The sequence below is a fragment of the Ailuropoda melanoleuca genome, chromosome 11 (assembly GCF_002007445.2).
Source record: "Ailuropoda melanoleuca isolate Jingjing chromosome 11, ASM200744v2, whole genome shotgun sequence".
NCBI classification, from domain to species: domain Eukaryota; kingdom Metazoa; phylum Chordata; class Mammalia; order Carnivora; family Ursidae; genus Ailuropoda; species Ailuropoda melanoleuca.
Window position 1 is genome coordinate 5,348,753 of NC_048228.1, and position 23,426 is coordinate 5,372,178.

At 55.7% G+C, this 23,426-nt stretch overlaps 1 protein-coding gene across 1 annotated transcript in view; it reads left to right on the forward strand.

Moving 5' to 3' along the window:
- Nucleotides 1–23,426, forward strand: part of CAMTA1 (calmodulin binding transcription activator 1) — a 682,439-nt gene that overhangs the window by 600,953 nt on the left and 58,060 nt on the right. Inside the window, 3 exon segments of the mRNA XM_034671158.1 lie at nucleotides 219–314; nucleotides 316–346; nucleotides 5,695–5,829. Of these exon segments, the coding sequence (XP_034527049.1) occupies nucleotides 219–314; nucleotides 316–346; nucleotides 5,695–5,829 (262 nt within the window).

Consider the following 23,426-nt stretch of genomic DNA (forward strand, 5'->3'; position numbering starts at 1 on the left):
GCTGGATGCCAGCTGAGGAAGGCAAGGAACGTGTGGGGTGTCCCGAGAGGCTTCGTCTTCCTGCCGCCGTCCTGAAAACTGTGGTTCTCGAAAGTCAGGGCGTATTGGAGTCCAGGAGCGCACACGTTCACCAAGCCCGTGGGGCAGGGGCAGCCTGGAAGGCCCGCGTCCCTCCCTCTGTGGCTGACGTCCCTCTCTGCTCCTCTCTGTCCCTCCAGGGAGGAGTGAAAGTTCTCATCACAGGCCCGTGGCAAGAAGCCAGCAATAACTACAGCTGCCTGTTCGACCAGATCTCCGTGCCTGCGTCCTTGATTTCAGCCGGGGGTTCTGCGCTGCTACTGCCCAGGTGAGAAGACCGGCCCCCGCCCAGGTGTGGGGGCCCCAGGAGCGCTGCATGGAGGGTCAGCCCGGGAGCCACCTGGGACAAGCGGTGTCGTCACTCTGAGCCTCGGTATGCTCTGCTGGGATGGGGGGTCCCAGACCAACTAGTATAACGGGATTAGTTCAGGCTCATGGAACTCACATCAGACAGGGCTACGAGGCCTGCTCCGCTGGGATTTTGAAGCGAACACGATGAGGGACTATTTGGACAGCCAGTGAGCCAGGCTGCCGCACGCGGGACTGGGCACGGCGGGAAGCTAGAACCACCCTCAACCTGAAAGGCTCCTGGAGCTGGTGCGGAGAGCCAGGCGGTGGAGGGGCCCGAGAGACGCCGCATCTGGGGTCAGAGCGACCAGGCAGCCCTCTCTTCTCTGGCCGGTGCCTCCCACAGTTCCAGACCACCAGAAGCCACAAGAGAGGGAGCGAACCCAGGCCGCATGGCCCAACAGGGTCAGTGCCCTGGGGCACTGAGCAGCTCAGAGAGGGATGGAGAAGGCCTGAAGGCAGTGGAAGGGGGGGGTGAGGGCATCAAACTAAGAATAATCTGCACAAACTCCCTTGAGAATGTGAAACCATCTACCCTGCACCCAGAAAAAGGCACGTGCACATAACTTGCTTCCAGTTTCAGGGGCAAGACCCCCCTGTTGTCCCTGTGGCTCTGATCTTCACCCTCCCTTGCTCACCGACATCTGCTTAGCTTGCCGTCCCTGTCTGCTCAACTCCTTGACCCCTGGGCCATTACCACCTCCCCCGCCCCTGGCCTGCCAGCTCCACATAGGCAGGATCTGTGTCTTCCCTGGTCACCAGGCGTCCCCAGGGCACATCACAAGAAGGAGATCAGTATCTGTGAAGGAACCTGTTTCAAGGGTTCTTGTTTTCTAATCCCCGCGCTAGTGCTGGGAAGATCCTTTGGCTGACATTAGCTCCAGGGATAGCCTGTCCAGCTCGCCCAGGCAGTGAATGGAGAGAGAGCCCTACCCCATGTTATCTGAAGCCAGGGGTCCACAAAAGGAGAGAGTGCTCCCTGTGGAGGCAGAGGGTTGGGGAAGACAAGTGGGGACAGGGGCCTTGGGCCACCCCAGCTATCTGCCTCCCTCCACACCCTCCCCCCAGCCTGGGGCTCCTGGATTCACATGAAACATTCTTCCTTTTCTCTCTCTCCTTTCCCTGTGCAGTCCCCCAGAGCAGAATGCTCCAGAACTGGGTTCATGGGTTCAGCCCCCACGTGCACTCAGCACCTCCTTCACCACAAACATCTCAGGGAGCCAGGAATGGTGCCCATGGTGGCCTCCCTCTACTGGCCCTGCCCCCACCTCTGCCTGGCTGGCTCCAGAGGACCCACTTAGCCCCCTTTGCTCCCGGGAGCCCCACTTGGTCTGGAGCACAGCCCTCAAGATGCCCACCACTCCCCACCACCTCTACTCCAGGGGGGTAGGGGGAGAGGGCAGCATGTTATTACACTGTCCACTCGCCACCTGCTACTGGAACAGGACTCGCCTGGCCTATAAATAGAAGCCACTTCCTGTACCTGGCCCTTGCCTGGCTGAGGACCCAGACCTTGCCTGTCCTAGGTTATCTGACCCTCCACAAAAAAGACTGGCCTTTGCATGCCCTCTGGACGATGTCCCAGGCCGGGGCCTGGCGCGTCCTGGGTGCTGGATCAGTCACATCACGGCACATCCCAGATCAGCCAGTTACCATCTGGTGACCTTAGCTCCGTACTTGACCTCTCTGGGCCGCCATTTCAACATCTTAAAAACCAGCTGTCAGATGGGTGAGAGCAGAGAGGAAGGACGGTCCATGAAGCACTTGGTTCACAGGCTCAGTTCGTGAAGGTGTCCATGCGCGAGGACTTAGTGCTTTCTGTTTCAAGGAAGAGAGGGGATCCGTGCCGTTAGGTCTCTCGGCAGGCCGCTGTCCTGGTCCCAGAGCATTCCTAGGTCCCGAGAACTGGCAGCAGAGTGTGCCTAGGCCAGCGGGTCTCCCAGCAGCTCAGGCTCCTTAACATAGCAGATCCTGGACCCAGGCATGGGAAGGCACAGGCAAAGGCAAAGACTGAGAGCCAAGGCCCCGCTGCCAGAGCACCGTTTTGTTCTGCAACTAACCGCAAAGAGGGGGTCCCCTTTGGACATATCTGCTTTAAGGCCCAAACAAAAGCATGTCACTGTGTAAGACAGTGCTGGGTGTATGCATGCATTCCTTCATTCATCAAACTGTTTACCAGGCGTTGGTAGGCATCTAGAATGGAGCAGAACTTAAGACCCAGCCCCACAGCCCAACGCTGACCCCAAGGAGCAATCAGCCCAGGGAGGAATCAGTCAGGCAAACAAGCCACTGTCCTGGGGGATGATTCTGGCTGCTCAGGATACAGCCTTCCAAGAGCTCGGGGAATGAGCTGATCTTGAAGAAGGAACACTTGAAGCCAGAACCAAACTGGCCTTGCCGAAAGGAAGGGCTCAGAGGCCTGGGAGCACATACCGAGCTGCCTTAGGAGCTGGGAATGACACGGGGGGAGGGGACACAGGGAGCACACGTGGCCACCACTCACTAGCCTGGCACCCTTTTGAGGAGACCAGACCCTGACCGGAAACATGGTCCCCCACCGTCACTGGCCACAGACCACATGCAGGAGGGAGTCTGCGTCCTCTGAGATCTCAGGAGTGCTCCAAACACAGGAGAGAGACAATCGAGTCAGGGCACCGAGCTCAGGGAGAAGGGGTGGTGACGGAAGACCTGGGACTTCGGGAAAGGCCCCCCTGGGCTCAGGAGGAGACAGGAGAAGCCACCAACCAGAAGACTTGGCTGGCAGGACAGCCCCCCTCTGGATTCCTGGGAGGTCACCAAAGGCAAGGGGTGAAATTCAACATGATGCAGGCAAGTGCACTGCATTTTGAAGCGATTGACTCAACAAAGGGACGAGTGGTTGTACCACGCCTGTCACTGACCTTAGCACTGGGCATGAAGAGGTGATCAGGACAGACCTGTACCCAGCTCTCACATTTTACTGCAAGAGACAGAAAGATACAAGGACACCAAGAAATCTCCAAGCAAGTTGGAGGGAGAGCGGAACAGGTGGGGGGAGCTGAACACGGCAAGGCTGGAGAAGACGGCAGGGACCAACCCATGTCCCTCCTTCTGAGTCACGGGAAGGAGTTTGGTTTGGTTTCATTTGCAATGGGAAGCTATTAGTTTTAAGTAGGGAAGTGATGCGATCTAAATTATGTCTTTAAAAGATGAGTCTGGGTGTGTGGGAGAACAGATTGCTGGGAGAAAGAACAGAAACAGGGAAACCGTAGGAAGCGGGCAGAGGGGTGATATTTCCCAACTTCAGGAGGGGAGCTCCCTGGGCAACATATTCCCACCAGTTTCAGGTGGGGGCCTTGGGATGTGGCCCCCTGACACCATCCCGGCAGGAACAGGTAGGTCTCGAGTGGCTGAGGTTGCCCACTGCAGGACTCTAGGTGAGAAAGGCTGGCAGCTTGGACCAGAGTGGTGGCAGGGGAGACAGAGACAGTGAAGGGACCAGGACTCGCTGATGGACTGAATGAGGGGAGTGGGAGAGAGCCGAGGATGTGCCCCAGGCAATGGCCTGCCTGCACCAAGCTGCTGGTCCAGATCCCGGAGACTCTGATAGGTCCTCTCCTCTCCGTTCTGTCTCTCTGTGGAAAGATGGGATGCTTTTGATCGGCCACATTCCAGCATCACAGGTTGTACAGTGCCGGGGAATGCCGGGAGGTGTGAAGAACAGCAGTTGAGGGACCACCCCCCTCTCCGGGTCAGAACATCTGTCTCAGAGAAGGCTTGGGCTCCCCAGCCGCCAGCCGAGGCCAGGAGGCCTGCTAATAGGTACAGAGCTGAGTGGGTTCAGATGGGGTGTGTGCTGGCTGCCCTTTTTTCCTGTTGGTAAACAAGGCAAATCTCCAGGGCGGATGAGTGACTAGGGACTTGGAAGTCTGCCTGGGGATGCTGTCAGGGCCCCCGGAGGTTCTGGACTTGGCTGGGAACCTCTGCCCAGAGAGGCACCAAGGAGGTCCTACGGGACACCCACCCACCGTGGAGCCAGCTGGTTCAGCTCGTGGTCTGGAGCTAAGAGACCACACCAGGATGGAAAGCAGAGGGGGAAAACCCACTGGTCACCCCGGGGCAGTGATGTCCTAAAGATCTGCTCTGGGGACAGTGGTGTCATACATCCACCTGGGATGAACAGAGGCCTCGGGTCAATGAGCTGGTTTTCCCATGGGAAATAAGGTCTGCCTCAGAGGGAAGCCGGAGCTCTACTCTGCCCCGGGGAGCAGCTGACTTGGACAGATTTCTCAAGTCTGTAAGCTGCAAACCAAGAGCCCAAACAGTAACATGATGCCTGTGTGCGTCCTCCCTGGAAATCTGTCCTGGGGAGGCCCCGGGCACTAGTATCTGGTGTTCCAAAAAAGCAGAGCAGAGAGCACATATCCCTGACGTCTACCAGAGGAGAAGGCCTGTTGGGGTGAGCAGCATACTGGCCCCAGGGCTGTCTCTGTGGGCCACGGGCCCCAAGATTTCAACAGGAGCCATGCATCCCCTTGAACCCCAGGAATGAAGCAGCTTTCTGCCACGTCTGGGCTCTCTTCTTGCCGACAGTCAGAATGTCCCAGTTGTTTATTCAAGCAATACAGTCTTCATTGGGCCCTGTGCTGGGGACAGAACAGTTAATGAGACCCACAGGGGCCTGCCTTGCCAAAGCCCACCGTCTAGGCATTGGAGGGAGCTGCAAGCTTCACATCAGCACCCCCAGCTCAGCCCCCGTGGGCCCAGAGTAACAGGTGCAGCTGAGGCTCCTGCCCTCATCAGGAAGGCAGGGGAACTTCCGAAAATACATGGAACGCCATGCTGAGCGCATCGGGACAAGCTTGTAAGATAAGGTGAAAGAGAGAAATAAGCACAAAGACTCCAAAGCAAATGCTGTATCTGGACCTCATCTAGGATGGGTGGGATGAGGGAGAAGTCAGGCAGCCATGGGCAGGGCTGGGGACCATTCATTCAGCAAATCCGTGCTGACTTCCCAGTACCTGCCCTCACCAGGGAGCCGAGGAGAAACAAGCAAGTACAATACGGAGTGTGGGAGTGATCACAGGGCTCCTGGCTGAGTCTGGGGTCCAGAGAAGTTTCCAGGAAGAAGGAGCACTACATCTGGGCCTCGAGGAATGAGCAGGCAGAGGCTGGGATCCCCCACTGAAGGGGGTGGGGAGGGGCCACTCCAGGCTCCTGAGTGGTACATCAAGTTGAAGGGTGCCCAGCCCCGCCCCTTGCCCTGACCTCTCTTTCCTTCGCTTTCAGCCCATGACACTGGTCTTGTGACCCTACAAGTTGCCTTCAACAACCAGATCATCTCCAACTCAGTGGTGTTTGAGTACAAAGCTCGGGCCCTGCCCACACTCCCTTCCTCCCAGCACGACTGGCTGTCATTGGATGGTAAGAACAGCGCTCGGGTCGCCTTGCCAGGTGCTGAGGAAAAGGGACACTTGGGGACCCTGTGCACAGGGTGTGGGAAAGAAGGAAGCATTCGGGTTCCCTAACGTCCACTCAGGGCAAAAGTCTCCACCACGGAAGGACCGACCGGGTCACTGCCTCAATCTGGGTCTCTCACCAGCGCAGAATGAAGTATGTGCATTTGGGCCTGTGGGTGTTACTCCTGGGGGGGATCTGAGTGGCCAGACAAACCCCCGAGTTGCTAAGAGGTCCCTCTCTGGCTAGATCCTGAGAAACAGGGTCTGAACACCCTCTACTGCCCCCCAAGCCAACTTCTAAGGTGCCCTCAAAGAGTGAGCACCCGGAGGCCATCACCAAGCGCTGAGCCTCTTAGAAATGAAGGCAATGTGGGCAGCCGAGGGGAGGTGGCTCAGACTCGACTCCTTTCGTGTTCCAGGGCCTGGATGGGGATCTGGGGGTGGGGGCTGGGCTGTGTACTAAGTGCTTTCGCCTCTTAGGGATAACAAACCAAACCTCATGGAAGCCCCCAACACCTGTCACCCCCAGCTTCTAAACTGTGTCTACCTTAGCCTGTGCCCCGTGGAGCATCTGAAACAAGTCCAGGATCATCATCGTGGCTGAGGGTGGAGGGCCAGGGAGCCCCAGTAGGCTCAGATGGAGGAGACAGGACCTGCTGTCCCAGGACGGCTCTCGGAGAGCCACTAGCCTTGAACATGAGTGAGCGTTGGCACCAGAGGCTCCGTAGAGAAAAGCTGCCAAAGACAGGTGGGGGGTGCTTAGGTCAGAGGTTGCCCTTCCCAGCTCTGGGCATGCCTAGCAGAAACCCTGGAGCTGGTCTGGGTTGCTGAGCTGGTCGTCCACTCTCAGCCCCCAGACAGAGTGGGAGGGATGGCAGCACACACGTCAGTATCAGGGCAGCCCGCAGAAGCACCAGTCCATGGGGTACTCGCCAGAGACCTCATCAGCCTGAGGTGTGGGCCTTGCCTAAGCCGCCCCTGGGCCCTCTGAAGGGATCACTTCCTTAAGCACCTCTCCCCTGCGCACAGCAGCCATTTGCCTTGTCAACTCTGACTTCCCCCTGCTGCTGGCTGCTGGAGGATCTTCTGGCCCTGGGCTGCTTTCCTGAGCTGTGTGCAAATCTCAGCCTCATCCCTGCCCGGCTCCAGCAGCAACAGGGTGCTTGGTGGCCACCCTGGCCACCAAACCCTCCGAGCTGTTCCCAGAGGTGGCTTTGGGTCAGCAGGCATCTGCACCCTGGCAGGAGCTGCGTGGGAGCACCGGGCTGGCCTTGGCAGCCACCCTGGGCAAGACTGGAGCCAGCCGGAGCAGTGACGATGACCTGCAGGATTGTAACAGAGAAGGGCAGGGTGACCAGGGGCTCCCGTTCAGGAAATCCGGTTTCAGTTTTGCAGAACAAACGGGAAATGGAGCAGGGTAATCTGCAGAATCCTGGCTCTCCCCAGGTGACCAGGTCACCTCACCAAGATGGACTGGAGGATATTGGGACCAATGTTGGACCTGCCTGGGAGATGGAGCCCTTCCGAAAGCCAAGCCTCAGTTGGGCAGTCGTCCCCACCCCCCACCCCCCCGCCCTGTGGAAGCCCAGAGAGTAAGCTGTACCGGGAGCTTACGGGCAGGGGAGGGTGCTGTGACAGAGACCACGGGGAAGGGAAACCCCTCTCCTTCATTACAAACACATGGCAGAGTCCTCAGCCTACCAGTTCCCTTAGGCAATGAGCTGCTACCGAGCCTGGCACCTGCTCCCCAGCAGCCCCCTCCCGAGAGGACTTGGCGCTCTGACCTCCAGAGGCCTCCAGTGGAAATAAGCATCCTCCAGCCCCTGGCCAAATACACAGGAGAGATGACAGGTTGGGGGAAAGACGGGAGAGGCCCACACCACTACAGAGAACAGACCAGAGCCCCTGCAAGACCTGATGAATCCCTCTCCCTTTTGTCTTGGGCAGGTATCCTTTCAAGTAATGGGAGGGGAAGGTGGCCAGAGCAGAGGAACCGTGAGACCCCTTCCCTAAAGGAATACAAGCACCTTATCCACCAAAGAAAAAGTTTTCCAGGATTTCACCAGCCTGATAAATAATAACCGTAGGGGGAGGGAGGAGCCAGAAGTGCAGCCGCAGTGCCAGGGCATAATCTGTCTCCTGCCAAGGAGACAGCTGGGACAGCCCCGAGGGTAGGGGGTCTACGGGCCCCTGGCCAGCCTGTGGCTTAGCAGTGAACTCTGTGTGGGGGAAGATGCTGCGGGGACCAGGCTGGCAGAAGCCTTCCTCTCAGCTCCTCTCCCCTCCTGCCCCCACGGTTACTGGGCAGATTTTGCCCTGGGAGCTGCTGGGAGGTGGGGACGCGCGTGCTGCGGCGGTGAGGGGGAGGACAGGGGGTGCAAAGGGGAGGGGGCGAGGGACTACACCGCCAAGCAAACTGGGGCGCGGCGGCCGGGCGGCGCGCGTGCACACGCGCGCACGCCCACGCAGGCACACATGCGCACGCAGTCATGCCCGCCCCGCCCCCCGCGCTCTGCAATGCAGGGGTGCTTCGCCGGCCGGCTGGCAGCACCGCGCCTCGCGCCCGCCCCTACTGCGGCAGGGCACCGCGCACCCCAAGGGCCCGCGCCTCTCCGCAGCCCTGCGGGACCCGCGAGCCGCAGGGAGGGCCCTGCGCTCGCAGTCCAGGGGCTGGTCCTGCCTGCGCCTCCGTAGCCCTGCTCCCGATCGTGGGGGCGCTCGTCGCCCCTCCCCCATCCCAGAGGGTGAAACATGTTTGGGGAAGAGGATTTATGCCTTCATTTGATTTTTTAAATGAATGTTTGCCAGACGAAAGGCCGCGTGGGGGCACAAGCGTGGAGCGCAGCAAATCCGCACGCCCGCGGTGGCGCAGCCTTTGTTCCTGGCACTGCCTTTGAGCCGCCGCGCGGGGGGGGGGGCGGGGGGGGGCGAGCTCCCCTGGCGAGGTGCTTCGGTACTATGGCCCCAAAATCTCAGCCGAGCGCAGCCACTTAGCTGTCTAGGGGCAGACCTTGGGAAGTGCAGCACTTCCAGTCCCTGGAGCTGTGGCTCATCCACCAGACCTAAGCGCCAGACCTAAGCGGCCTTTCATCCCTTACCCACCCACCCCGTGCCCTGTCTGCCTGGACCCCCGCTGCCAAGCACAGGCTGGCAGGTTCTAGGCTACAGTATGTCTTTGTCCTGTGAATGAGCACGTGAGTGAATGAGTGCCCACCAGACACATCAAAAGAGCTTATCCAGCCCAGCGGGCAGGAAGGCTTCCCTGACCTAAGACTTCAAGCCTGAGCAGGCATTAGCTAAACCAAGAGGGGTGAAAAGGAATATCCAGGGGAGAGGGGGAAGCGCAGGGAAGGCTGAGGGGTTGGGTGGAACGGTGGCTGGCTTTGGCCAGGCTACTCCGAGAACTACGAGAACTACCGTTTTCACTATTTCTTACCCCAAAGGTGCAAATTCAGCATTTCCCAGGGCCTGACCCCAGAGTGTCTGGGGCAGGCCAGCTGTGCATTTGGGAAGACAAATGTCTGGGCTAGAGGCAGTCAGACTGAGTTTACCCTGGAGATGTTTGTGGAGGGACTCTGGGAAATGTCTCTTCGGCCTGCTCTGGGTCCTGCAGACACGGACAGCCGGGGCTGTGCTGCGCAGGGAGAGGATGTGCTGTCCGTTTAGTTGGTCTCCCTGTGCATGTGTTTGCAAAGAGAATAAACCCAGGCCATTTTACACTGCAGCTCTGGAACCGAGGGGGTGGGGCTCCCATCTAACCAAGGGCACTGGGACACCTTTAAGCGACTCCAGTCCCTGGAATAGAAGATGAGTGGAACTTTTAGGCACACTGTTCTTTTTCTTACAGCCATCTGATTCTTCCCAAGGCCAGGTTGAGAAGCCTCGGGGTCCCTCTGGCCCCAGCCCCACCCCACTGGCCCCCTTCTTAGAACCCCACTAAGCTGCTTAGACTTAGACTCTATTTTCAATTGCTTCTCAGGCAGCTGGGCCTCTGCCTGGGCGAGAGGATTGGAGTGAGGCTTGGATGCAGCTTTCTTGGGCTTGCCAGCTGGCCACCTGGGCAGGCCTCCTACTGACCCTCAGGGGCACGAGAGGGACCTTGTCATCTCCAGCAGAGTGGGGAGCAGGGACTGGAACTGACTTCAGCCACTAGGTGCCTGCTTCCTACATAGGAAGCAGCCCAGGGCAGGCAGGGCACCCACCAGGGCCCAAGGGGGTTATCCAGTAAGCCAGCCTTCAGGGCAGCGTGCCTCGGGGTTAGACGTCTGGAAAGATTGAGAGTAGGGAGAGCTACTCCCTACTAAGGAGGTGGAGAGAAGGAAAAGCAAGATTTGGCCTCCCAGTTTGGCCTTCTTCTCTGACCAAACCCTCTATGCTAACAGGTGGAAAATGTGTAGCTGGGGTGGTCCCTGGCTAGGCCCCCCACTTCCGGGCTGCCTGCCCACCCCACCCCTGTGGCTGTGCTCCTGCCAGCCTCTCCCCTGAGAGCCGTTTCTAAAAGTAACCTTCACCCACCAGGAGCCAGAGACCACACACTGACCTAGAGCCCACGGGGGTAGCTCAGTGGCAACAGGAGAGGCCATTCCAGCTGCGAGACTAGCCCCCAGAGGCCTCTAGGTGCTTTTTCCCTCCCCTAGTGACACTCCAGGGCGTTCTGACGAGTAGGCTGTGCCCGCTGCTCCTGGCTGGCTCCCTCCCTCCTGCAGACCCACAGCCTACCTCCCAGTTACTCTCCTCTGCACCTGTGGCGTGACGCTGAGTTGTCCACATGGGAGAAGATGCACAGAGCTAAACAACTTAGTTGTAAATAATGCAGAATGTCACTGTTTCACTAAAAATAAGGCAGTTTATTTTATGGAGTTGAATACAAAATTCACGAGAGTTTTTAAGATAAGACATACAGCGGGAGTGAATTGTCTTTGACTTTGGAGAGCTGCCTTGAAGTCCATCCATAGCCAGTGCCCGCGGAGCCACCCTCACCTGCCTCTGGGAGGACCCCGGAGGAGAAGCTTGAGGAGCACTGACATAGGGGTCCTCCCCATAAAGAAGAAGTGGGTGCTGCCAAAAGCCTTCTGGCATTCATCTGGAGTGGGTTAGCTCATGGGTACTTCTTTGCATGAGCTAACCTGCTTCCGCATGCCCTAGACCTCACTCCCAAGACAAGGGGGCAGCAGAAAAAACTGGTTTAACCTGATCTTATACATGGGACTTGGAGTTGAGTGGGAGGACGATCCCCCTCTCTGAGCTGCAGCCTGCCCGACCAGTGCCTTGCTTCAAAGCATGGGCGCTCTTCCTATAATCAGTCTTTGAGGGGTCTACGTCGTTACAGATTGGGGGTGCGTGTCTGTCCTTAGCCCTCCTTAGCCAGGGACCAAGGGGCCTGGTCCTCAGATGCCTCCTGGAGAAGTGATCTCCTGCTGTTTGCAGCTGGGGCCACAGCAAATAGATCTGTGAAGGGCTCCTCTGTGTGGCAGGGAATGGGTCACCTTGGAGCTGGGCCTCACCCGCCTCCTTGCAGCAGTGACAAATGGTGCCCTGCAGAGAACCAGCACTGAGGAGCAAGCCCAGCATCTGCAGAGGCCAAGGAGGCAGCCTCTGCGTCTTCATCCTGGCTGCAGGAAGCAAAGGAACATCTGGGGAGGGAGCCCCAGAGCTCAGGCACATGTGGGTGTTCTCATAGGGAGGGCTTGCCGGCTCCCTGCCTCATCCTGAGGCATCAGGGTGGGAGGCTCAGCCAACTTAACCTTGACCGTTGCATTAGTGTCCCAGGACCACTGTAACCAACAACCACAGACCCAGAGGCTTAAAACGAAAATATATTCTCTCGAGTCTCGAGAGGCTGGAAGTCCAAAATCAAGGTGTCAGCAGGGCCGTGCTCTGTCTGAAAGCAATAGAGGAGAATTCTTCTTGCCTCTTTCAGCTTCTGGTGGCTGCTGACAATCCCTGACGTCCCTTGGCTAGCGGCAACGTGACTCCAATCTCTGCCTCCGTCGTCACACAGCACTTGTCTCTGTGTGTCTCTGTGTCCCCATTTTCTCTTCTTATAAGGGTACCAATCATTGGATTAGGGCCCACCCGATCCAGTAGAAACTCATTATGACTACTTACATCTGTAATTAACTGATTACAAAAACGTTATTTCCCAATAAGTTCACATTCTGAGACAGAGGGAGAAAAGAGTGCCCCGGGAGAAAGCAAACTACACAGATATTCACAGAACATTCCAGAAGGAAGCCTATGATGAAGACTAAGAAGGCACAGTCAGGGGAGTCGGGGGGACCAGGAGAGGATAAAGTCACAGAGCCTAGGGTATGGAAGACCTCACAAGGGGACGGGGCAGTCAATGGGGTCAGAGGTCCTGAGAGCCCGAAAGTTGAATGGCCATGAACAGGCAATGGGGTGCTCTCTCCTGGGCCACTCTCTTTTCCCTGAGGGCTTGGCCCCACCCAGGGCTCCCATTATGGTATATAAAGGTAAAGGTGCAACTTCTCCTCCTTTGTGCCTCTTCTCAGATCCAGAGCCATCCATCTAACTGCCCCCTGGGACAGCTCTGCTCAGATATCTCTTGGGCAAAGTCAACAAGTCCTAAATGTTACTCACTCCTGTTCTTTTGTTGCTGCCCTGCAACCCTCCATCTCCTACAATATTCCCCATCCCAGGAAACCAGGAGTCACCCCCTCCTGCACCCCATCACCGTCCTAGCACTTTTGTCCCCCCTATTTCTCTTGCCTCTCTGTATCCCCTGTCCACCACCTTCATGCAGCCCAACATAACCCCACGTGTATGAACCAGTCTCCTGGCTTCTCATCTTGCCTCCTTCTACCAGGGGCCATTGGTTCTTCATCTACTGTGTTCCAGACACTGCTCCAGGCCCTGGAGAACCTTTCTGCTCATGGAGTTTATATTGCAGTGGAGAGAAAGATAACAAATCACAAAATAAAATATCAGGGCACTTAAAACGGTGGCCTGGTAGAGGGTACCAGGGTGGCTACTTTGGGTTGAAGGGATCAGGAAAGGAGGCAGTCATAGTAAGAGCATGGGAAGAACATGCCAGGCTGAGAGAATAACGAGAGCAAGGTCCCCGGGGAGAGAACAAGCCTGTCATGTTGGAGTAGCTGAGGAGGCTGCTGTGACTGAGCAGAGGAAGGGAAGACGTCGGGGAATGACAGGGTTCCAGGGAGGGCAGCAGGAGCCAGGCCATGTGCAGCCCATCAGCCAAGTCAGGGAGCTGGAATTCTATCCTGAGGACAATGGGGGCCATGGGAGGTTTTATGCAGGTGAGTCGACACCCTCAGGTTTATGTTTTTGAGACCCCCAGCCACCTGACACTCTTACATCAGTGCAGGCAGGAGATGATGGGAGCCCTGACGGGCCGGTAATGATAAATCCCAAGAGACACAGTTTGGGGTTCGGAGTCAAGGCTTGAGTGGATGATTTGATCATGGAGGATGAAAGAGAATGATGGATGGGTCATACCTGGGCTTAGGGCTCGAACAACTGGAGTACAGGGGATCGCTCCCTGAGATGGAGGAGCTTGAAGAAGCAACAGCTTTGGGAGATGGGGAGTGAGGAGTTTGGTTTTGGTCACGTCGTGCTCCATGGCCTTATTAGAGTCACCCAGTGTACATTTGAAAGTCGGTAGGTCAAGGAGAGTCCACAATGGAGATAAAATTTAGGAGTCATCAGCTCATAGATGGAATTTAAGGTCATGGGCTGCCATTGCTCCATGGAAGAGTGTAGATAAAGGAGGGGGGTGGGCGCGGGTCCACCGTGGACTCCCCCAGACATTTGGATGTCAGACAAAGGAGCTGGCCAAGAGCCTGGGGAGAAGCAGCCAGCAAGTCAGGAAGAAGATGAGAAGATGTGATCCCAGGGAGGCTAGGAGAAGAGGGAGTGTCAAGAAAAAGGATGTGGGCATCTGTGTCAGATGAAAGGTGGGGCAGAGGGTTCCAGGCAGAGGAAGCCACATGGAGGGAGATCCTCAGGCAAGAGGGAGCAACGTGAGTTGAAAGAACCCAGAAAAGTGGCTGAAAGCTGTGGATGAGATGGTGCCAAACCTGTGTCTGATCTCAGAGCCAGGGCCTTCCCGGGTCCAGGGCGGGACAGGAAGGCCCAGGAGCCTCTCCAACTCCTACCTGACCCAGGAGCTCCTGTGCCTCCCACACCGCTGCCCTTCCTTGTGCAGCAAGAGGAAGGACAGGGACTGCTTTGCCTGCCTTGCCTTCTGGTATTGGCCCCAAGGCCTGTGGGCCGCAGGAAAGCAGCTTCCCTGTCCCTGGGCCCAGGGAGACATCCTGCACCTGCTCTGAATCCCTGGGACAAGCTCCCTTCTACTTGCTCCCCAATGGGGTGCAGGGGCTGGGGGTGAGCCCCAAGGCCGAAACCAACTATGACTTACCACCAAAGGGCATGTGGATGTCAGACCCCATGGAGAGAGCTCTCAGCCCCAACCCCTGGTTATTGCTGGAATGCAGGAATCCTGCAGATGTGCTCAAAGACTGACTGGCAGGCCCACTCGGACAACTGTACCCCAGCTCCTCAAATGATTGTATTGGACTCCCATTATCCTACCACATCATTTGGATGTGGGCAGCTGTGCTCCAGAAGCCATAGCCTCAAAGAAAGGCCTCTTGGCAAAGCTGGACCCCAAAGAGACCAGAAGGCCTGGGGATACAGACAGTCGAGCCAGCGATCCAATGGCTTCCTTAGCCTTTCCTGGGATCTGTCTTCCTGAATCTATCTCCCCGGAAAAGAATGGAGATGTCAATCTGTTTATCCAGCGGTAGATAGGTCCTAAGACTTCGACACTCAGAACGTCATCAGCAAGGAGAAGAGGCCGGGGGGCAGCGCCAGAGCTGGTGTGGCCTCCTGGAGGAGGTGAGTCCTAGAGGTCCCAGAGCAGGGTGAGGGGAGACACCATCTTCAGTCCAGCTCCCCATGGGATGGAGCAGACAAAACAGCCTCTGGCTGGGGCCAGGAGCAAGGCCTCTCCTTTTAAATACACACATTTCTGGTCCATCTGAGCGGCCCGGCGACCTTGTCCCTGCCTGTGACAACAAGCCATGCAAAATAGTCCGACAGGCTGAAGACCAGCTTCCTCCACCACAGTAAGCCACTGACACTTCACACCTGTGACCCTGAAGTCCTCTGTTTGAGAACAAAGAGCGACAGGCAGGCGTGTGTCAGATGCCCCGTGCTTAATGAGAATAACGGGAGACAGCTTAAGAATCAGCAGCAGGACGGAAATAGTTGACACACCAGCAACAAACTGAATCTTCGGGAGTTGGAACGTGGAGGAAGCTCAGTCTGCACATAGTCCAACCTCCTCATCCTTCTGGCAGGAATGTGGGCCTGGAGAAGGGCGGCGACTTGCCCCGAACCATTGCTGAATCAGGACAGAAGCCCCTCCAGACTCCTTTTTTTTTTTTTTTTTTTTTTTTTTTTAAAGATTTTATTTATTTATTTATTTGACAGAGATAGAGACAGCCAGTGAGAGAGGGAACACAAGCAGGGGGAGTGGGAGAGGAAGAAGCAGGCTCACAGTGGAGGAGCCTGATGTGGGGCTCGATCCCATAACGCCGGGATCACGCCCTGAGCTGAAGGCAGACGCTTAACCACTGTGCCACCCAGGCGCCCCGCCCTCCAGACTCCTAGTTCAGCGTGCTCCCCTCCCCGCACAGCCAGACTCGCCAAAGCTCTGGAAGCCGGGACCCAAGGTTGGAGGAGAAACGAGCTGGCTCAAAGCCATGGGCGGTGTGGTGGGCTGTGGTTTCCTTCCCTCGGTCCATGTTTGCTCAGGTGTCCTGGCTGAATGGGCTGAGGCTCCTTCCCATGATTCGCACTGATGAGAGAGAGAATAGCCACCTGGCACCCACCTTCTCACTGAGGGACTGGTTCTGACTTCAGCAGAGGAGGGCCCCCCAGGTGTCCTTTCTCTTGCCCAAGTCCCAGATGTGCTGGTGGTGTGAGCAGGGAACTCTGCTCCAGTCCTCACCCCGTTCAGCAGCACCCACGTTTAGAAGAGCTGGTGACAACTTGTATCACTTCCGTGACGTCACACTGCATCCAGCGGTCTTAACACACGCGGGGGAGTCGGCAGACCCCCAAGCCACCGTGATTGTCTCTTTCTGCAAGAGCTGCTTCTTAGGACAGACCTGCCCACCCAGGGGTTACGTGTTTTGAGGCACTGAACTTCCCAGCAGCCTACGCTGTCTGCCACCCTCCACATTAGGACTCAGATGCAGCAGTAAGCCGGAGATGCAGCAAGAATCACGCCCTGGTGGTCCGACGCCACCCACTCGCTCTTGACTTGCACACAGTGAGAGTCTTCCTCTGAGCCCCTTTGCCCCACTTCCGTTCTGCTGCTTCTGACCTGACCTCCAGAGCTCGAAGCATCCCTTCCGCCTGCTCCTCTCTTCCCACGATGCTCTCCCCCGTCCACCAAGCAGTTTGCAAATTAGGACCTTCAAACCCCACAGGGCTTCCTCCTCCCAGGTCTGTCACTGTCCTATCGGAGGCTTTTCTTATCACACATCGTCAGTTTCCCGCCACTTTCTTTCCCTTCCCATCCATGCTGTATGCCACTGATGCATTCAGAAAGGATGGAGGGAGCGCCCACTGTGTGCCAGGCACCGTGCAAGGTGCTGTCTGCTGAGAGAGACAGACAGGAAAACTGGCAAACATAACCCAGTGTGGTGAGATCTGTTAGGGAGGGAGGCTGGGGCTGTAGGAGCACTTGTTGGGAGGAACGGGGCGGTCATCTGTTCCTTGGGAAGGTCTGAATAAACTCACTCTCCAGCATGGAATACAAATGCTTTCTAAGCTGGCCTCAGCCTGCCTTCTCAGCTCATCGTCAGCCCTCGCTCTCCCCTGCATAATGCTCCACTCTGCGCTCTACTGCAATCTGCAGACTTCCCCCAAACGTACCGTGCTGTTTCCTACCTCTGGATCTTCACACGTGCTTTCCCTCCGATCCCTTGGGTCTCTTCCCTGGGGTCAGTTTAGAGAACCCCTACTCTATTGAAAACATCTACTCTAAGCCCCCTTCGCTATAAAAGCCAGTTCCCCACCTTGTCCCTTTTCCCCCATGTGCAGGAACACCTTCTTTTTACTTGGCTTTCCCGTCACACTTTATAAATTCCCCCATTAGCAATTATTCTTTGTAGTCATTTATTCACTAACTATTTGGTGCCAGACACTGGGCCAAGGGCTGGAATCAAAACAAATGAACAAAACCAGGGGAGGTGCCTGTGGAACCAGCTCACCTTCTAGTGGAGGAAAAATCAGACCTGACCTCCAAGCCTTCCCACCAACAAGAGCTTGGGGAGCTTATCATGGTGGGACGACTCCTCAGGATGTCTGGGAGGAATTTCTTGAAGAAATGAGCCTTGAGCTGAGATCTGAGGAAGGAGAAGTTAGCTCCATGAAGCGGGCAGGCAAGAATATTCCAGGCAGAGGGAACAGCCTGCACAGAAGTTGTGTGGTGGGAGGGAGCTTCGTGGGTATAAGGGAGCACGTGAAGGCCGGTGAAGTGGAGAGGGAGGGGGATCAGACCAGAAAGGCTAGTGGGGTGCTCAAGGATAGGGCTATGTGGATAAGGCTAAGGAGAGCTTTGTCCCCAGGAAGAGGGCAGACACTGAGGTTTGGGAGGCAGTGACATGGCCAGGTGTGCATTTCAAGAAGGGCTCTTGGCTGCTGTTTGGCGAAAGACGGAAGGAGGGTCAGAGTGGGTGAGGGTAGACCAGTTAATCCTCCAGGCTGGAGATGATGCTGGACTTAGTGACTCTGGAGAGAATGGACAGAGTCAAGAGACATTCAAGAGGTGACATCGACATTAATTGTAGGTGGGTTAGATATGGAATCTCTGTGTCATTCACCCTGGAGAGGACTAGTCACGAGTTGGGCTGAATTTGAAGGGGCTTTGGGACATCATGTGAAAAATCAATAGTGAGTGAGTGGATGCTGGCTCCAGAGCTCAGAGAAACACATGGGCAGGAGAGAGAAGTCTGTGACATGTCTGCATGGAGCTGGCATTGGATGAAATGGGCCAAGGGGTGTGGATGAAATTGACAAAGGTGAGAATATAGCTGAATCCTGAAGCCAAGGACTTTTGTCTTAATTATCATCATGTCCCAGGAGACTGGGAACATAGTAGGTACTCAATAAATGTTTCTTCAAGGGATGGATGGATGGATGGATGGGCAGATGGATGGACTGATGGACAGCCAGTGGTGTTTTGTCACCATCATCCTCACTGCTGACTGACCTTGACTTTAGGCTATAGCATCCCTGATGTCCTCCCTGATGTCAGAGCCAGGCTAGGGTGGGTATCCAGAACTGACCAGGCACCATGGCCTCCTGAGAGGCACTCTGCTGGACCCAGGGCTTTACAAGTCAACTGTGCATGCCCCTGCCCCGGGAGCTCACAGCCCAGGACACAAGGCAGACCAGACAACACAACTCCACAGAGGCGGGTTCTGAGGATTATGGAAGCACATGAGAGAGCCAGGGGTATCCCTCTGTGCCCCCATCAGGAAGGGAATGTGTTTGACGGGGGCTGATCCTGTATGAAAGCTGTCCCTAGCAGTGCTCTTCACATGTAGAAAGAATGTGAGAGAGTTAGTCAACTGTGAAGTCAGAGGGTGCCCAATCCATACAAGACCCCCTAACTTCTGATCCGAACTGCAAGTTCTGGGGTGCCTAAGACCATGCTCAGGTTCGATAATGCACTGAAAGGATTCACAGAGCCCACAAAAGCTGTTATACTCAGAGTTCATTGTGTCAAAAGGATACAGATTAAAACTAGCCAAGGGAAGACGTGCAAAGGGCAGAGACAAGGAGGCTATCCTGTGGAGTGGTGGACAACGGTGCTTGCCCAGCACCAGTGTGGGATGGTGCTCGCGGAGTAGCACCCGCCAAGGAAGCTCACAGGAGCCTCGGTATCCAGAGCGTTCTCTGGGGCTCTGTCTGAGCATGAGCGGTTGGCCACCTAGCTGATTTGTGTCCGGCCTCTCCGAAGTTGGCCGATACTGTGTGACCAAAAGCCCCCACCCTGAATCACGCTGTTGGTCCTTTTAGTGTGGCCGGCCCCACCCTATCAATACCCCCTGTGACCAGCCCTTACCTTAAATCATATAGTTGGACAACCAGTGACCTGAGGCCTCCAGGCAAACAGAGATACTCCCATAAGGCGTAACATTCCAAGGGCTTAGAGATCACCTCCCAAAAGCAAGGATAAAGTCCAGACTTCTTTTGGGGCAAGGTTAAATTTTTTACTGAGCAGAACAGCACCTCCTCTTTCTCCGTTCCCACCTGCCCTTACCTGTCTCCCCTGCTTCTCACCGGAGCAGACCAATTTCTGTGTCTGTGTTGAGAGAGGAAATGTGTGTTTTCTGTTGTCTTTGTGGCCGTTGGTTTAAAAAGCTTTGCCCCCACATGCATCTTGTGTCTTCAGCAATTCTTTGGGGCCGAAGGACACATTTTATTAGGAAAAATAGCTTGTCTTCTGCAGGGAGTATTGTCCAAGACCTCCCAGGCAGAGATGCAAAGTAAGTAGATTACAGATCAGTCTATCTAATTGTCAATTAAATAAGAAATTCTAGAAGCCTTTGATGGCTAAGCTTATTATTCTAACATATTATTTCAATTACCTCTTTAAATTACTCACCTGTGCCACAGCCTGTGGTGCTCTGTAAATAAACCTGCGTCCCGTCTCCATCCCGCAGACGGCACCCCTGGCTCTAGCAATGTTCTCCTCTCGCTGAAGTGTTCTCCTGATGGCTCCATTTGCGGCTGCAGGGTTATGAGCGGCTCCATCGGGAGCGGCCGGCCTCCTCCCTCCCGCCCTCTCTCCCCGTCTCCCTCCGCGATGCTGGAGGCTGGGAACCTGGAGGAAGCGACCCCCTCTTCCAACAGCGCTCCTCTTCATTCTGCCCACACTGGTGGGAATGGATCTGACCTTGCAAATGGTGACCAGCCGGGTACAGATGGGGACCCCAGAGCCAGGACGGGACCTTGGCAAGAGCATTCCTGTTCAGTAACTCACCTCCAAGAGAAAGGGAAGACATAGATGCAGCATTCAGCCACCTTCTAGGATGTTAACAATTCGGTGCGATTCTTAAGACTCAAGGCTCTAATTTTATAAGCTCGGTGATGTTTATTATGACATTGGAAGGCCTGGCCCGGGTCACCCAGGAGCTGCAACAGTCAGCGGAGCTCACGGTGGAGCTCCAACAGAGCAGGTCCAACACAGGGGTGCTAAGGAGCCAGACCAGCACCACTGCAAACACAGCCCCACCAGGCTGGGCCTGATGCATTCGAGGCCCCCAGTTCTCCGCAACTTGGACATGGCTAATGCATTCATCACCGGTCTTTGTGCTCCTGACCTGAAAAGCAGCAGGAGAGAACAAGCTCTGAGCAGAAAGCAGATGTGCAGCAGGAAGTCTGACTCCAGGGCCCGATTGCACTTAAAGACATCATCCTCCCCGGACACTCCCGTGTTGGATACCCAGAAGAAAGCCAGTGGATGCTCCTCTTCTATTTCCCACGTTACTTATAAGTGAGTGGAAGCCAGGAGGATCGTTGGGCAGCGCTGCGTTTCTTGTGATGGTGCTCAGGGGATTTCTCTTTGGAAACGGATGGGTGGTGCCTCTCAGGCCCATGGGGAGCCAAGCCATGCAAGGGACTGACCCAACTTCCTGGTCCCAAAGAAGCCAGTGAGCTGCCGGCCCGTGTGGGGTCGTGGCCACACCACGAGGGTCCACAGCAGAAACGTGACCCGGGGTGTCAAAGAGAAAGGAGCTGGGGGTGGAGGTGCACGTATGTGCCTGACACATCCATGCTTTTCCCTGGTCACCTTTTTTGGTTTTTTGGTTTTTTCTCATTTTACCCTCTACGGGATCTAAAACTAAAGTGTCAGTTCTGCTTCCCCGATATGCACAAGACAGGTGCCGTTTAATATGCACTTGCCTCTAATTGTGCCTCCCCTTTTGACTGCTTTTGTCTTCTTTTGGTAACTCAGAACACGACGTGACGTGACAGCATCCCCTGTGCCCTCGCAACCTCGGTAATTATCATTCCTAGGCAGTAGCTCGTCGCTTCCTTAAAAGGGGAACTTTCTAGCTCTTGTTTTTACTGGTGCATGAGCTTCAGGTCTGGGTAGGCAGCCACCGTCAGGATGGGGATCTCAAAGCGGGTTCCCCGGTAAATACCCCGTATGGGTCTCTGGACTCAGTTGTGGCCTCTAAGAGAACACATTCTTTTCTCTTTAATCAGATTTCCATGTTGGGAAGGGATGGCGTCTGTTTTATGAGAAAGCACACCACGGCAGTTTTAATAAGTGCGTTCTGAGTGTACAGCTCCTGTCACAAGCGTGATTCCATGGGACAGTGGGTGCGTGGTAGCCTCTTCTGAAGGCTCGCTAGGTTTTCCTGCCTCGAGGAGAAGCCTGCAGCCGTCCAGGGGGCACCTGTGGTGCTCTCTTAGAGACCCAGGCTTCCTAAGCTCCTTTCCAGAAGGATCCTGGGCGTTGGGGCCCTGATTTGGCCAGACTGGCCTTGAAGGGCGAGCCATAGCAGGGCCCAGGAATTCTGCCCACAAGGGTCTGTAAGGTCTTAGGCAGGCAAAGAGATGTGTGGAAGTGCATAGAAGAGCGAGCTTGTATTCGCTCTGGCAGCCGTAACAGAGCACCAAGACGGGGGGCTTAAACCACAGAACTTTATTTCCTCCCAGTTCTGAGATCAGGGTGTCAGCAGGTTTGGTTTCTTCTGAGGGCCGTCTCCTGGGCTTGCTGATGGCGACCCCCTCACCGCGTCCTCGCAGCATTGTTCCCGTCCACGCTTCCGTCCTTGGGGTCTCTCTTTAGGCCTAAATTTCCCCTTATAAGGAAAGGACACCAGTCACATTGGATGGGGGCCACCCTAACAGCCTCGTTAACGTAATCACCTCTTTAAAGGCCCTGTCAGCAAATACCGTCACCTTCTGAAGTACTGGGGGTCAGGGCTTCAACATGTGGATTTGAGGCAGACACAGTCCGGCCCAGAACAGAGTTATTCTCCCCAAATGGGAAGTCTTGCCTGAAAGGGATTTCATCACTGGCTAAGGTCCCAGACGCACCCTCTGAGACCTCACGGGGACCCGTCACTCAACACCAGGGCTCCTGCTAGAGTTTTCTGACTATCTTGGCCAAGGTGTGGACCCGTTACCTTGCTCTATTGTTTAGCTAAGACAAAGCGCCAGGTGCCTTTTGGGCACCAGGCTGTGAGCTCCACAAATATCTCACCTGAGTCCTTATGATGAGCTTGTGATGCAGCCACTATTTTCATCCCCATTTTATAGATGAGCACACCAAGGCCTAGAGAACGGACCTTTTCCAGGGTGTCAGAGCTGGAAAATAGGGGTGCCCAGGCCTTTCTGACTCCTGAGCCAAGCACTCACTGCTTAGATGTTCTGCCTTTTAGGGATTTTAAGCTTCTGGTTCAAACAAAGCCCAGGCGCAGACTGGCCCGACTGGCCCAGCTTAGGGGGCCCACAGGCCAGACACCTGCCTCTTTGAGGATGCCTGAGGTGTACCTCCAGCACAAAGGACGGCCGTCAAGTTGACTGGCATGGCTTCAGGAAGGGTGCTTGGTGGAGGGAGGGGCAGCAGGCCTGTCAGCAGCCATGTCTGTCCTCGCCTCCTTGTTCCATCTGGTTGTACCTGTCCTTGTAGCTGTGCTTCTCTTGCCCCCTGTGAGGCTGAGCAGAGAAGGAGCTAAGAGCTCCAGCTCCAGAGTATGGGGGGCTTAGGGGAGCTCTGCTCCGCACTAGTACACAGTCCAGGACAAGTTACATCAGCCTGCTGTGCCTCGGTTTCCTCCTGTGTAAGCTGTGATGATAGCAGCACCTACTTCCCAGGCTTGGTGTAAACATGGAAAGAATGGATGTGGATGAGAAGCACAGTTGGGGCTCAGTGACTGTTATCCTGATGACGATGATGACAATGACAATGATGATGACGACAATAACAGTGATGACTATGACAACAATGACGATGATGGTGACAAGGATGATGACAATGACGACAGTGACAGTGATGACAATGACGATGATGACAGTGACGGTGATGATGGCAGCTCCCACCCCAAGAGGAAGAGTAAATCTCTCTGCTCCCAGGGGGCATCTGCTCACTGGACCCTCATCACCCTGCAGACTTACTGCGCTGCACCACCTTTTCCATAAGGACCATGTTGCCAAGAGACCTAGAACAGGTGGGACCTTCGGAGAAGTGAAAGGAGGTGTAGGGTCGGACTAGCCTGGGTGGGACCCACAAGCTATTCTGGCATGTGCATGTGCTAAGGGGTCTGGGCCCTTGGTCCCAGTTCCTCCTGAATGACTATGAAATAGGGTTAGGGGAGAGGCTCTCTCCTCATCTGCGTGTGATTACTGGCCATGCCTAAGGCATCCAAGCCAGCTTCCTCACCCAGCTACCATGTGCTCGGAAAGGCAAACTCATTTTAACAGCAGAGGAAATAAGTCATAGTGGGAAGGAGTCCACCATTCCAAAAGATCCTGGAGTTTATCAGA